General features: G+C 39.2%; 1 protein-coding gene across 2 annotated transcripts in view; it reads left to right on the forward strand.

The window, feature by feature from the left end:
* The first annotated feature begins 1,302 nt into the window (after positions 1 to 1,302).
* Positions 1,303 to 15,274, forward strand: part of LOC142336156 (uncharacterized) — a 154,314-nt gene continuing 140,342 nt past the window's right edge. The window contains exon 1 of one of the 2 annotated variants that reach the window (XM_075384755.1): positions 1,303 to 1,451. In XM_075384755.1, coding sequence (XP_075240870.1) covers positions 1,390 to 1,451 — 62 coding nt within the window. In that variant the 5' untranslated portion in view covers positions 1,303 to 1,389. The remainder of the gene's footprint in view (positions 1,452 to 15,274) is intronic. The other variant, XM_075384756.1, reaches the window with a different exon arrangement.

The following is a 15,274-nucleotide window of genomic DNA, read 5'->3' on the forward strand; positions in this document are numbered from 1 at the left end:
TTCATATCCTAGACAGGAAACTGTCTGATCACGCAAGTAAACATTTCTTAGGCACTTCCTTATATGTGCTTAACTTGTGAAATAACGCTACTTCCTTTTAATCCTCAGTTTTACCTTAATCTTAACTTCTTTCTCCAATTTGCACTGCTACAATTCAGTTCTAGTTTAACACTAGTCAATCGCTTTTCAATTAAGCCTGCTCAATTTGGTATTGAGTCATTCGCACCGCAAATACTAGTTTCGCGAATTGAGAAGTCAAAGAACCGAAAGTTAGTAAGCAAACGCAACGCAATTGCTTATCTAGTTTGTTTGGAAAGCATTTGCTACTCGATTGACTTGTGAAAAATTATCGAGTACAACACTTTTTAAGTACGATTGATAGGATATTGCCGGTCACTCATTTCAATATAAATCTGTTTTAATTTTATGAGGATGTATATATTCCGAGATTAAAATTTTTGCGAGTTTCATGCTCTCATAATGGATATGTACTTCGCAGACGCAAACAAAACACGCTTGGAGGTTGAATAATTTTATAACATGCACACATGATTTGGTTGGTTCTTATAATGATTCGGGCGGTTTTAATTTTGTGTTACAAGGTCTGGAGTAATTGCCTAATTTTTTTGTTTCTTTGCAAGTAAATACTGTGAATTAGGAAAACAAAAGAGGAATTAAAGTTTTGTTAAAACTATCATTCTTCCCATCAAAATTTCGCCCAGTTTTTTTTTCTTCTATGTCTTTCCGCCTGTATTTTAGGTAATTTAAGAATGAAAAGCGCTTGGGTGTTCCTTTTCTGCTAACTTAGTGCGTTCTCTTCTTTGTTTAAAGAATCTCAGCAGTTTCTATTTTTTTAAAAAAAGAAATTTTTGAAGAAGATCAGTCATTTCAACTGAAACTGAATGTTTTCACTCGAAGCTTTTGAACGGGTTACAGCGTCATTATCAAAATGGCAAATTTGATGTAAGGACGTAGACCACATGGCAATCAATATAATTGTAGAAAAATGCAAGACAGGTGAAAAATAATTGAAGAATGCCGAGGGCACTTGCTAGTCAACGTAAGCAGCAAAAAAACAAACTTGCAACATTCTTTACAATATGAACATTTTTACCAGCGATATCACGCGTATTTAATTTAAGCTTTATAATAAGTTACTCTAATTAACTAATTTGCGTTTTGTGGTGCATGTTTTCGGTGGTTACTTCAATTTTTGATGACGACTGTTTGATGCCAAAATGACAAAATTTGTATTGTTTTATCAGAGAACTGAAAGAAAGATTAGAACCGCCACATTTTCTGCAAATACCTTACTAATATCTAGACGCACATATGAACTTTGAAGTGATTATTTGAATACTTCGACAGTAATAACTTAATTTAACCATCATGATTGCTGATATTCATTGGAATAGGATGTTATTGGTTACTTTTCTCCTAATATTGGTCAGGTTAGAAAATTGTGTTAACCGAATTACGAATAAGTTTTATTCTATTTTCAAAACGGGATAGAACGTTTTAGAATTCTGTTTCAAATCTTCACTCATCTTCATCCTGATTGTCCAATTTGATTTGTCCAAGCAGTTTGTGATTGAAACTCATTTTTCGATATGATTTAAATCATTTGTTAGAACACATTCAAATGTCGAAATTTTCAGAAATATGTGCAGCTGCCCAAAAAGACATGTTTTCACACAGCTCATGCATTTTTTTTAAGTTTTTTTTTAAAAGCGATGATGTCTTTATGATAAAGGGTGCGTTACTTTTTTCGAAATTTTATGTGGTATATATATATATATATATATATATATATATATATACCACATAAAATTTTTATATACTGTATATATATATATATATATATATATATATATATATATATATATAATATACAGTATATAAAATTATCAGTTTCGTTCTTTCAATTCTCTGAAAACTACATGTCGGGATAAATTTAAGTAAGTTGTTTTCTCTTCACCAAGAACAGTAATAGATTTTTTTAAAAAGTATTAGTTTCTAACGGATGCAAACGTCAACCAAATTCCTAATGAAATCTTTTCACATTTTACGTGCTGTTCTTTCTCAAACTGTAAAACTGTTCCAGATTGGTCCTCGATAACAAAAACTATGAGCAATTTGTTACTCTTTGTTAATTGTGTTGTGAAGTTGATATACAAAGTGTCAACTTAGTTGCATTGAGCTCTGCTTAGCAAGGGATTAATTTTTTGTCTTAAAAATTGTGTTGCTCAGCAATTTTTTTAATCAATCGAAAAACCACAACACAAAAATAAAAAATTTTATAAAACACGCAAATGAAGGGTGAACCATAAAAGAGCTTTTAACGCTTTTCTTCAATTTTCTGCCCAAAAATTTTTTGAGAAAAATGGTTTTGAATGCTGTATAATCTCGGCAACTTTTAAGTTTTTTTGGCTAAGCAAAACAGAGCTTAATTAAACAAAAATGTTTACAGGTAAAATTTGTTATAACCAATTAAGCTGTTGTAAATTTCTTTTGTTTTTGCGTCCACCTTTGTTCCTGTAGTACATAATCCCGGGTTGACAATTCTTAGTAGTCATACAAGGATCATATATGAGGTCATAGAAATCATACGCTATTGCTATTTCTTAGTACGCTTCTTGTATGATTGCTAGGAAATCATCATTGATTTTGTATGATTACCGGGACATCATATATGACCCTTGTACGACAACCAGTATATCATAAAAAGTTAAGAGGATTATGAAACTTTTATGAATAGTGGGAAACCATTAAAGACCGATGAATGATTACAGGGGAATCATTTATGATCAATGTATGATTACCAGGAAATCATATATGCTTTTGTATGATAACCAGGAAATCATATATGATCCTTGTATGATGGCAGGGAGATCATTCAGGGAAAATATACTAAGGAAACGATAAGCACCATTGTGGGAGACATCAATTAAACTTCTAAACAAGTTATGATCTAAGCTCGTGAGAAAAGCCAGGTTTTTGCTTCACTCAAAAGGGACCTTAAAAATACAAATGCATACAAACCTGAAGACATTACGACAAAATTCTGCTGAAAGCAACTCTTACTCAAAAGAATAATAACAGATATCATAACACACCCTTTTTCGCTCGATGTTCCGCAATTTCGAAAAAAATTTCAAAATTTCGCTAAAAACCGATTTCTTCGGAAATTCCAACTTTTCTTGTCATTTTCACATTCGGACGCAATTTTTATATATTTTGCAATTGGTACAGTTGGTGCAGTCCAGCGACGTACAAAAAAAAGAAAAAAAGAACAAAAACATTTGACATATACTATACCTCGGAAAATGGAAGACTTTTTAGAGGATTTTTTTCAGACAAAAAGTAAAGATATCTCTAATTGAACCCAACAATACCAAATCTTCCGTTCTTTGTGCAATATAAAACAACTACTAGTGTTAACCAATAGATCTTGACCGTCAAAAGACCAAAAAAAATCAACTTAGAGAAATTTACAAAAAAATGCAAAATTTTCGAAAAAAAGTAGACCAAATTTCACATTTTGTTCTCTTTTAAATTAAAAAAGGGGTCATTAAGTGCAATTATATGCAAAACCTTCTGGCAACAACCTATCGACTTTATAATTTTTTGCATTCAATCCGATATTGAAAATAGTATCCAATTTATGTTGTAGAGCATTGATTTTCTCGCATTTTGTTCGCATACAGACTAGAATCCTGATTTTTGTATGGTTTTGTATGATTACAAGGTATTCATAAATCCATATATGACCTTGTATGATACGCAGGAAAAAACGCAACCTTCTTTATTATTGCGTAAATTAGCTGACAAAACATTAGAATATGATTTGCGTGTGCTTTTGAATGATTTCAAGAAAAATTCGCTGTCCAGTTTATGATTCTTTTATGACTACCAGGATATCATACCTTCATATATGACCTTGTACGACAACCAGGAAAATTGAATATGATAACTGGGATAAAATGAGCTGTTATGATTATCGATCTTACTTCAAGCGAACTAAGCGTCACAATTGGGGCCGTTTAAGCGTCCTTTAAAAAATTGTATGACACTTGTATGATTACCAGGATATCATACAAATCATATATGACCTTGCATGATTACCGGGGATCATATATGACCTTGTATGACTACCGGGATTTTTGCATGATGAGCAACCCGGGATAAGGACTATTGATACCAAGTTGATTGTAAGTTTACGTATGTATACACTAATCATGTACTTATAGTGTTGCTAAGTAAACCATTAATTTAACCTCTTCGATATCCCTGAGGGCCAATTTGAGAGCGATCCGGCATCTGCATGTGTGCCATTCTTAGTATAATGCACCGTAACATTAACATCTATCTTTTATTAAACGTTTGAGTCATTGCGACTCTTCTTGTTACAGGCGATTTAGTTTACAATACAAACAATGCAAAATGTCCAGATGGCACAGTCCCCAAAAAGCAACAAAACACCTCGCAAATTTTTAGCCTAATTTTGAAAAAAGTGAAGGCCAATGATTCCTTTAGAGAAAGCGAGAGCATATTTAACTTTAGCCATTACTTAAAAAAGAGTTTTACGCTTGCTTATTTTTTAACAACTCGACCGATAAAAGTAAAGCGCTCAACAGAACTTCCTACCGAGGCTGAGGTGCCAGACCCAAAGTGGATATGTCCAGACCGTCCCAGACTCAAAGTGCCTATGTCCAGACCGTCCCAGACGGAAAGTGGATATGTCCAGACTATCGGGCGTTCAAAACCTTTCGTGCGTTCTTCGTGCGTTCGAAGGCAATATGTCCAGACCATCCCAGGTGAACGCACGAAAGTCTGGACATGAACGCACGATGGTCTGGACATGAACGCACGATGGTCTGGACATGAACGCACGATGGTCTGGACATGAACGCACGATGGTCTGGACATGAACGCACGATGGTGTGGACATGAACGCACGATGGTCTGGACATGAACGCACGATGGTCTGGACATGAACGCACGATGGTCTGGACATGAACGCACGATGGTCTGGACATGAACGCACGATGGTCTGGACATGGACGCACGATGGTCTGGACATGACCGCACGATTGTCTGGACATGAACGCACGCAAGTCTGATTATGAACGCACGAAAATTAAACCGGGATTGATACATTAAACGCAAGCTAAATGAGAATATGAGTGTAAACGGGTAGACAACGCAGGGTTTTTTGTGGAGACAAACTGGGACACAATGGAACGCACGGTAAAAGCTTTGATGTTTAAAACTATGGCGGAAGAAACAAGCAACTGCTTGCTCGGAAATTTCCTCAAATTGATGTTGAAACACTCTACAAAACTGCTTTGGGAATATTAAAATAATACTTATTTACTACCCCACAGTATGAATTACAATGGCCTCCTCTTTTTAAAACGAAAACATGGAAAAACTGAAACCGTCAAACAATTTCACTTAGCATTGAGAGAATTAGTGGAGCACTGCGCGCTGAACAATTAGAAGAACAAATTATTCGAGATTATCTCGTTCTTAAAATGAAGGAAACCGAAATGCAAAAAATCCTCTAAGTGAAGTGCACGCTCCGGAGAGAACATCAGAACAGATTATCGGAGTGGAGGACAAAGTAGTCTTGATAGTTGGGAGAAGTTAACTATATGGATCATAAACATTGCTAATAGATCAAAATCCAGGAACCAATGCCAAAGAATTGCTAACTTAGTGCCAATCACTTATTGAAAATTTGGATTCAAATTTTCCAGTGGTTAAAAGGGCAAGCGCAGGCCAGGTATTTTGATAATGCACTAGTAAAAATTACTATACAAACGTATGCATAACGACAATAACAAAGCGCCGCACCAATTAATCAGCTAATGAAGTTATTGTTAATAAATGGAGAAACAGAAAAGTGAAGTCGATTTTTTAAAAATCTATAGTAAACTACATAGTCCTACGGAAGCCAAAAGCTGAGACGAGGACAATTATTTAATCATGGTATAAAATATCGAATCAGATGAAGCAGATGCTAGCAGTGACAAAGCAGACCAAATCAAATTGTTTGCTCATTAAATATTGCTCAAGAAGCCCAGAGAACAGAATAATGGTCAATTTCGGCACAATGAATAGTATTTTAATTAAAAGCAGTCCCAAAAAATAAAAACAAATGATAGTTCTGCAGGATGAAGAAAAACTAAAAAATCAAGTGCTTGAATATTTGCCGGATAGAAAACTTAGTAACCGGTTAGTGTGACATTTCACTTAATGGATGGAACGGAGGCAGGTTCTGTACAATAGAGAAAAGGAACTGGCTTCAAAAACTCGGTAGACGGAGTGTCTACAAATGTCTGTTGCTTCAAGAGTCCAGCACAGTTGAATTCAACCCTCATTTAATCAAATTTTCTCAATCAATGCACACTCTGAACACCGTTAATAATAGTTATTGCACATAATTTTCCGGGTTATTAAGCAGAAATGAAAAACGTATCAAACCGAAGATAAAACCAAAGTCTTAGTGCAGTTTCACATAACATGAACGGGATTATTAAAACAGTGCCACAATTGAACGTTGTCACCAATGTAGCGGAGAATACTAGATGTCCCATTGTTAGAATGCCTGAAAACAGACAAGACCACAAAATCAGTGAAAATGCCCTTGATTCTAGATTTTTCAAATAACAAATTTTTAATGAAGAAATTTCAAGTGCCAAAATTTGAATACATAATTAACTACAAGGCGCAACACATCACTAATCCAGAGACCGCATAGTTCAATACAGTACTACAATAGATCATAAACTCCTATACACATCTAAATCCCGGTACATCAGGACACTGCAGAAAATTGATACTTTAATGTTGCCAGTGACGATGCAATGGGTGTTACGCAGTAAATGAACGAATAATATTAACCAATCAGATTCGAGTATTTTAAACGCATATAGAAATCGTTCTAAATTAATAAAATACGTTCTAATATACCTAGAAAGGTACGAAAAAGTTCATTTAACCTAATTTTAAGTAAATATAACCACTATATGTATCGATTAAGCTGGTTTTCGGCTTAATATTTTTAGGTTTTCTAGATAATTGCCGATTGAATACGAACTGATTTTGACGTCAATGACATCAGACAAAAAACCAGTAAAAGAGCATCGAAAAAACCTTGCCGTCTAAGTTTTCACTTGTTGTCTTGATCGTTACTTTGTACATTACTGATACTGACACGTTGCATTGATCGTTAAAACTATACGTTGCTATATGTCGAAAAAAGTTGAATTAAATCATCGAACTACAGTTTTAGACTGAGTTAATATTGGTACCACGACCTTCTAGTTCCAGGGAGTCTTTCAGTTCCGTTCCATTAATTCTATTACCTTTTCAGGCATTTATTCAGCCTAACTGTTGTAATAAACTTATTAAAAAGATGTAATGATGAATCCGGCTAGTCCAAACTACTAAAAGGACTGGACAGAGAAGGTGTCACAGACGGAGACGTTACTGCAGTCCAATCTTGCCCTCTGGGTGGAGGCATTTGCGAATAGTGTGTTTGACAGGAAGGTGCCAGAGCACATAACAATCACGGAGCAAATCGGATGCTACTTTGACGATTCGGCGGCCGATATAGGGCAACATAAGTATTGTGGCACACTCCTGAAAAGAGTTGGCGTATCTTTGTAACAACCGTGTCACCAAGGGGTCTGGAAGAATTACGAGAAATGCAGTCAGAAGGTTGGATGGCTATCGACAGGGCTGTGGTGAACAGATTTTTCTCTCTTTCTGGACCAGGACAAAAAGACTGTAAGACTCCTCCAGTACATTTGTCTTGACTTCATACTAGTGAGCTTTAGACGGCAAATTATCCAACCACGAACGAAAGTTCAAGTTCCACCTTAACTTTCTTGGTAGTTATTTTTTGCAAAACAGGTTACCCATAACCCCCACAAAAGCAGCCTTTGAGATGAAAAAAAACATCGATTTTGAAAATTTTTGGTAGATTTACCAAAAAGTCGAGAAAATTGATATTGTCGGTTCGTGTATCAAAGAATAACCTCTGATAAAGAGAAAATTAAGAGAAAATTATGCTAAATTGTTCAATTTTGAAAATTTTTGGTCAATTTTAAGGCAATTCGAAAAACTTTAGAAAATCAATACCGAATATTGATAAACAGTATGCTTGAGTTCAAAACCGTCTAGTTTACTGGATTACCGTTCAGTAAAAAAGAATTTGCAAAAAATTGACCAAAATTTGGAAAAAAATTGGACAAATGCATAAAATTTTGACAAATTTGTCAAAAATTCAATTTTCCTACAAGAAGGTTCGTTAATTGAGCGAAACTCGTTACACAGAAAAAGTTGTGAAAATTTCCACAACCTCCGGCCTACAGAAAAAAAAATGATCGAATATATTGATAATTTTTTTTCGTCGCTCGTTTATGTACCGTTTCGTCCGCGTCCTTTTCGTCCTTTAACTTTTCAATTCTCCGTGTTCCGTTTTTTTTTCAATAACGTCGCTCTCCCAAGACTTTGCTTTTCGTTTTCTCCGTCTGCGTTTCTGGATTTTGATGTAGTATGTTGTCATAAGTGATGTTGCATGTTGTTATTTTTTGATGTAGTATGTTGAGTATGCTAGTATGCTGGTTTGTTGTTTAGGTCTTACAACTTTCTAGGGTGTGACTTAAGTTTATTCTCGAGTTACGGCTGGATTGTCTTTTGACTTTTCAACTTTCCTAATTTACTAGCCCTTCTGTTGTAGTATATTGATTTTGCTGCTGTATGTTTGTGTGTACCTGTACGATTGCTAGTTGGTTTGGTCCTGTTGCCTTCTAGGGTGTGACTTAAGTTTATTCTCGAGTTACGGCTGGATTGTTTCTCGACTTTTCCAACTATCTTAGTCTACAAACACACTATTGTAGTTTATTCAATTTTGCTGTAGTTTGTTTAATAACGTTAGTATGCTGATTGTTTGTTACGGTTTGGGTTTTGCTAAGATGTGACTTAAGTTTATTCTGGAGTTACGGCTAGTTAATTTCTCGACCCTTTCATTCTTTTAGTGTACTACTGCATTGCCGTAAATTAGTTTGTCGTTAAATTTGTCGTTATAACCCCATTATGAACTATGTTAGGTTGTCTCGCAGTAGTTTCTCTCCTTCTTCCTGGGGTGTGACTTAAGTTTGTTCTGGAGTTACGGCTAGGTTGTTTGCTTGAGTTTTGCTGTGGTCTGCTAACATAGTTCTTTCCGAACTCATTTCCCGCCCGTTCTTTCCCACCGTCCCGTTTCGTTCGTTTTCCCGCACGTCCCGTTTCCGTTCTGTCGCGCATTGCTCGCTCGACTTTCCGTTCGTAACGTCTCCGTTTCGTCGCGCGTTGCTCGCTCGACTTCCCGTGTGTCTTTTGCCTCCCTCCGCGTTGAGCGCATAGCGTTCACCGCTCCACTTCTGTTTTTGTCGGGCACAGTGTGCTCGACGACCTTCTTTGCTCTTTGGGTGGTTTGTTTTACAGACTGTCCACAGTGTGCTGTGTTTGGTGTCTTTTGCGTTGGGTTCGTTTTGCGTGTATTAGGTTTGTTTGGAGTGTGCATATAAAATATAACCGTGTGCAGTGGTAGGATTGCTGGTCTTTGGAAATAAAAACATCATGATGTCTAATAGTCTTGATCAAAAAGTCAAAAAGTTGTACGCTGCCAGGTCAAAGCGTGAGACCGAACTGCATGCTATACATGAAGATATTCTTCATTGTATAAATAGTCAAAGTAGGCGAGTGAAAGTTGAACGCCTAGTAACAAAGTGCAACGAAGCATTTATGACTGTTGTAGACAAAAATGAGGACCTGATTGCATTTGCTGGAAAAACAGAGGATCCAAGTGCACTTGTGCCTTCATTAGAGTCTTACTTGGAAGCAATGACAACTAAGAATGACAAGATACTCACTTCAGCACGAAACTACATCAACTCTGCTGATGATAAAGTGAGTGAGTTCCAGGAACCAAGGGCTTCCATTCGTTCTAGACTTCCCTCAATTATGACATCGTCAAAAACATCTAGTCAGCGTAAACATGATTACGTAATTGCTAAGATGAAGCGTGAAGAAATTGAAAAACAGAATGAAGCAGCCATTCGCCTTGCTAAACAGAAAAAGCAAATGGAATTGGATGAACTGGAGGAAAACAACAGGAAACGGTTGGCAGAGGCAACTCTGCAAGAATTTGAATTGCTGGACGCCGTTTCTAAACGTAGCCAATCTGAAACAACTGCAAGTGCTAGGAGCTCAATGAGAAGTGAAAAGGCTGTCCAAGATTGGATCAACACCTCACTTGCTTTAAGTTTTCACAATGAGGAGAAAACTAGCGAACCAAAGGTTATGATTGACCCTCCAGAATGTCCTAGCCACAACAACGGCAAAACAGTGGAAGATCAGAACACTGAAATTTTAAGGCATTCCATTCCAAAAAATTGTCGAGGCAATTACATTTTAAGCAATGAGACCTTGCAGCAACTCGACCCCTATTATACTCCACCTGAAAATTTTTTGGCTGCTGCTAACACACAGGCGTTGTACCAGGCGCACCTAAGGGCGCAAATGAATCAAACAGGCCAGCAAGGCACGGCGCTCCCAAGCATAACTAACCAAGGAACCGTGGATAGTCAGCCGCCTTCTGTACACGCACCAGGGGCTTCTTCACCGCCCATTCAACAGCCCATTCCACAACAGACGTTCGCACCACAAGAAAATCAGAATATTACAACCGAGGTTTTTCCCAACGCACAACTTCAAATTTCGCAATCCAGGGGACCTGAAACATCAAGTCTGCCCGAAAATCATTTGGCCCAGCGTATATGCCCCCGACAACAAATTAATTTTGTCCCCCGAGCACCAAACGCCACTCTTCCTCCTTTTCCGACAACAAATCATCCAGCCCCCGCAATCAACGTTCCCCTGCACCCAAGCGCCCCACCAAGTCCAAACATTCAACAGCACAACTCCGAACCCGCTCATCCTAACGTCCTTCCGATTCCGAACCCAGTCTTTGCACCTAACCTCACTGCTCCCATCCCACAAGCCACTTTGGATAATCAGCCTCTCGTCAAAACATTCCAGAATAATAATAACCCAGTACACAAAGCTGTACGTTCCGTTGCTGCTCCTGTCCCAAATATGCCCAATATCCCTCTCGGCCAAAATTTTGTGCCAAATATGAGTCATTGGAGTTTTCCACAGCACAGACCGTCATTAGTCAACCAAGACGCTACCACCGTAAATAATGTTGCTCCAAATGTACAGGCACACATTGCACCATCAGCCACTAATTTTCCACAACAAATATATTCGAATTCACCCCTTTTGATTGATATGCAATCACCATCCGGCACACATCAGGAAAACCCGATTGCAACTACAAGTAATATTGTATCTGGTCTGGCCACTCCGGTTTTTCAGCCAACATACCCTTATGTTGGGCCCACTCCGTTGAGTTGGAGTGGTCCGCAGGTGTCTGCACCTGCCCCTCCGATACCGGACAATGCGTCATTGATTAGGGAATTAGCTGATGCAATAACCAGCAAGAAAAATGACCCCTTGCCAGAATGGAAACTTGCTCAGTATAATGGCGATCCATTGCAATGGCACGAGTGGTATGGTCAATTCAAAAGCGCGATTGACTCGCAAACGCTCACTGATGACGTTAAATTGACATACCTTAAGACACTCGTCACTGGTAAAGCAAAGATTGCAATCGCCGAGTTTGCTTACTGTGGTTTAATGTACAAGGATGCACTAAGGACTTTGGAACGTAAATTTGGCCAGCCACAGGCAGTCGTAAGTGCACACTTGGATAAACTAAGCAACTTTCCGCCTCTTAAAATGCACAATAGTGATAACATCATTAACTATTCTGCAGCCATATCCAGCCTCGTTGGGGTTTTCAAGTCACTATCATATGATGCTGATTTGAAGAGCGCTTCCCTACTTAACCAAGCGGTACAGAAGTTACCACCAAACATGAAAGAGTCATGGTCACTCTTTACGGTTAAGAAGCACTGAGTTAAGCCTACCCTCCTTGACTTTAACGACTGGCTTAAAGAAAAGGCTGAGGCCCACGATCTTATGAAACAAAGCGCAACCAAGGCAAGGCCTGAAGATAACAGCACTTCAGTAACCAAGATCAAAACAGCCTCAAAAGTGTTTGCATCAAATTCACAACAAAGGGAAACAAAGAAGCAAATGCCATCTTCTTCCACAAACACTTACTCTCGCTGCATTGTATGCAAAGGTAACCACCGGCTATGGGAGTGTCGAGTTTTCAAGGAAAAGACTCCAACCCAGAGAGCTAAGTTGGTGGCAGATAATAAACTTTGCTTTTCGTGCTTACGGGACAAGCACACATTCCGCCAGTGCCCTCAACCAAGAAAGTGCCGAGCAGAAGGGTGCAATAGTTCGCATAACACACTATTGCATGGAGCAGATAGGGTTTTCCCACCAAAACAGTCGACAAATTCCAATACCATTCAACCTTCTGGCAACACAGGGCAAAGTAAAGCAGCTTCTAGTCAACTCCAGCCTAATAAGACCACAACAATGTCATCTGTTACTGATGTTAAGGGGCTCCTTCAGGTGACTGAATTGCAGTTGGTCAATTCGTCCGGTTTAGATACCAAGGCTTTAGTTTTGTGTGATACCGCCTGCAGTAACTCTTGGGTGGCCGGTAGTCTCGCAGATAGACTCGGTTTGCACGGTAAAGCACTAAAGCTAACTGTCAAGGGTATTAATACCGAAGAAGTAGTTGATACTAGGGTTGTTGAAGTTACTGTGAAACCAAGAGAACAACAAGATTTCGAACCATTCACCGTCAACCCTTTCGTTAAAGAGAGTCTGAACGTCGGCTCAGATATAATTAATGTACAGGCCCTGCAAGAGACTTACCCACACTTAGCAGTCCTTGATCCCGTAACATATTCCTATAAAGACATTGAGATGATACTCGGACAAGATGTCTATCACGCCATCCGCCCGTTAGAATACTTCTCTGCCGATGAGAAGCGTTCACCCGTTGCCGTACGCTTGCCCATAGGTTGGGTCTTAAGCGGTCCGTTACCATCAAGTTCGTGTTTAACCTCAACGTGCTTTAAAGTGAGTATCGAACAAGACAATGAGTTAGCAAGTCAAGTAAAGTCATGGTACGACATTGAATCATTCGGGGCAAACAAGCAGGTCGACTCAAGATCTGCAGCAGACGCAAGGGCTCACGAAATCCTTGAGAGTACCACCATACACAATGGCCTGAGATACGATGTCGGAATGCTGTGGGCAGCAGATAACACCAAGCTCCCAAATAATTACTTCTCATCCCTTGTGCAACTAAAATCTCTCGAAAAACGATTGGCTAAGGATGAAGACCTTAGAGAGAAGTATACTAGTACCATCAAGGAAGACCTAAACAAGGGGTATGTAATTGAGGTTCCGGACGCTCACAAGGTTGAGAATCGGTCCGATAAAGAGTGGTACCTACCCCACCATCCGGTTTTAAACCCGAACAAACCGGGTAAGATGCGTAGGGTGCTCAATGGAGCAGCAAAATTTCATGGCGCCTCACTGAATAAATCTTTGCTCACTGGCCCTGATCTGCTCCAAAACCTTATTTACGTACTTCTTCGCTTCCGACAACATCCATATGCCGTCTCTGCCGACATCGAGGGAATGTTTCTACAGGTTGGTGTATTACCATCAGATCAACCATCACTTCGCTTTCTGTGGCGGGAGGACCCCACAACTAACGTTGTAGTGTATCAATATACGCGCCATATATTCGGGGCTAAAGACTCACCCACATGCGCCAACTATGCATTACAACGCACTGCGAGAGACAATGCCAAGTTTTACCCCGAAGCTGCAAAAGCCGTCCTTGAAAACTTCTACATGGACGATTACCTTGACTCAGTGGAGTCTCCTGAGAAAGCCATCAATAGATCGAAGGAATTGGTACATCTTCTCCATCTCGGTGGGTTCAAGCTTACAAAGTTTGTAAGCAATGTGCAAAATCTGGCTGATCGAATTGATGGTTCGCCTCAATCTACTGAGCCCAAGGTTATTGTTTCATGTCAGGAGGATTCATCGCATGTGCTAGGGTTAAAGTGGGATCACACTAATGACACTTTAGTTGTGAGTAGGGGTACAAGCTGCGCTATCACCAAGTCCCTCACGCAACGCTTGGTCCTAAGTCTTGTCTCGAAAGTCTTTGACCCCATTGGTCTTGTCGCACCGTTTACCGTCGGTGCGCGATTGCTCTTAAAAGACATCTGGCGTGTCACAGGACAGCAATGGGATGACGAGCTCCCACAGGACATGGTTCAAAGATTTTTGGTCTGGAGTGCGGACTTACCAAAGCTTGAAAACATCAAAATTCCTCGAAGTTACTTTAGTGGACCCTTTCATAATACAGAGTTGCATATGTTCGGTGACAGTTCCCAGGATATTTTTAGTGCCGTCGCATTTCTTCGAGCCCGAGTAACAACCCCTACGGGCAAGATAAAAACAGAGCTTGCGTTTGTTTTGGGGAAAGCGCGCGTGGCGCCAATGAAAATAATGACTGTCCCTAAACTGGAATTGCAAGCAGCTCTACTTGCCGCTCGGCTGAAGAACGATATTATTCAGGCACTTACTGTAACTGTTAACCAAGTATTCATGTGGACAGACAGCACGACCGTTCTTCAGTGGATAAACTCTAATGAAAAGCAACCAATCTTTGTAGCAAACCGCGTTTGTGAAATTTTGGAGTATACCAGCGTTGACCAATGGAACCACGTCGTAACTAAGGATAATCCAGCTGACGCTGGCACGCGTGGAATGTCCGCTGAGGTTTTGCAACTAAGCAGTTGGGTCAATGGTCCACATTTCTTATCTAACTCAAGTTTCCTTTTCGTACCGAACAAAGACGTCATTAATAACATCAAACTTGGCGTCAACAAAGCAGTCATCATAGAAGACACTGTATCTTTGACTACATCTGTCAAAAAACAGACAACTCCTGTTCCTTCATTGTTTCCGTTTGATAAGTTTAGTTCTTATCAAAAGTACTTGCGCATTGCCGCATACGTTCTCCGGCTTTTGCCGAAACATGCCGGCTACCGTAACCCCGATGGTAGCATTACTGACCCTACTGAGCTTGACGAAGCCGAGCGTCATCTACAGTATTTGGCGCAAGGAGAGTCTTTTGAAGCCGAAAGAAAAGATCTTCTTGACAATAAATTTGTTAAACGGAGTAGCCGAATTGCTCCACATTCAC

Source organism: Convolutriloba macropyga, chromosome 3, assembly GCF_964194025.1.
Source record: "Convolutriloba macropyga chromosome 3, txConMacr16.3, whole genome shotgun sequence".
Taxonomy (NCBI): Eukaryota; Metazoa; Xenacoelomorpha; order Acoela; family Convolutidae; genus Convolutriloba; species Convolutriloba macropyga.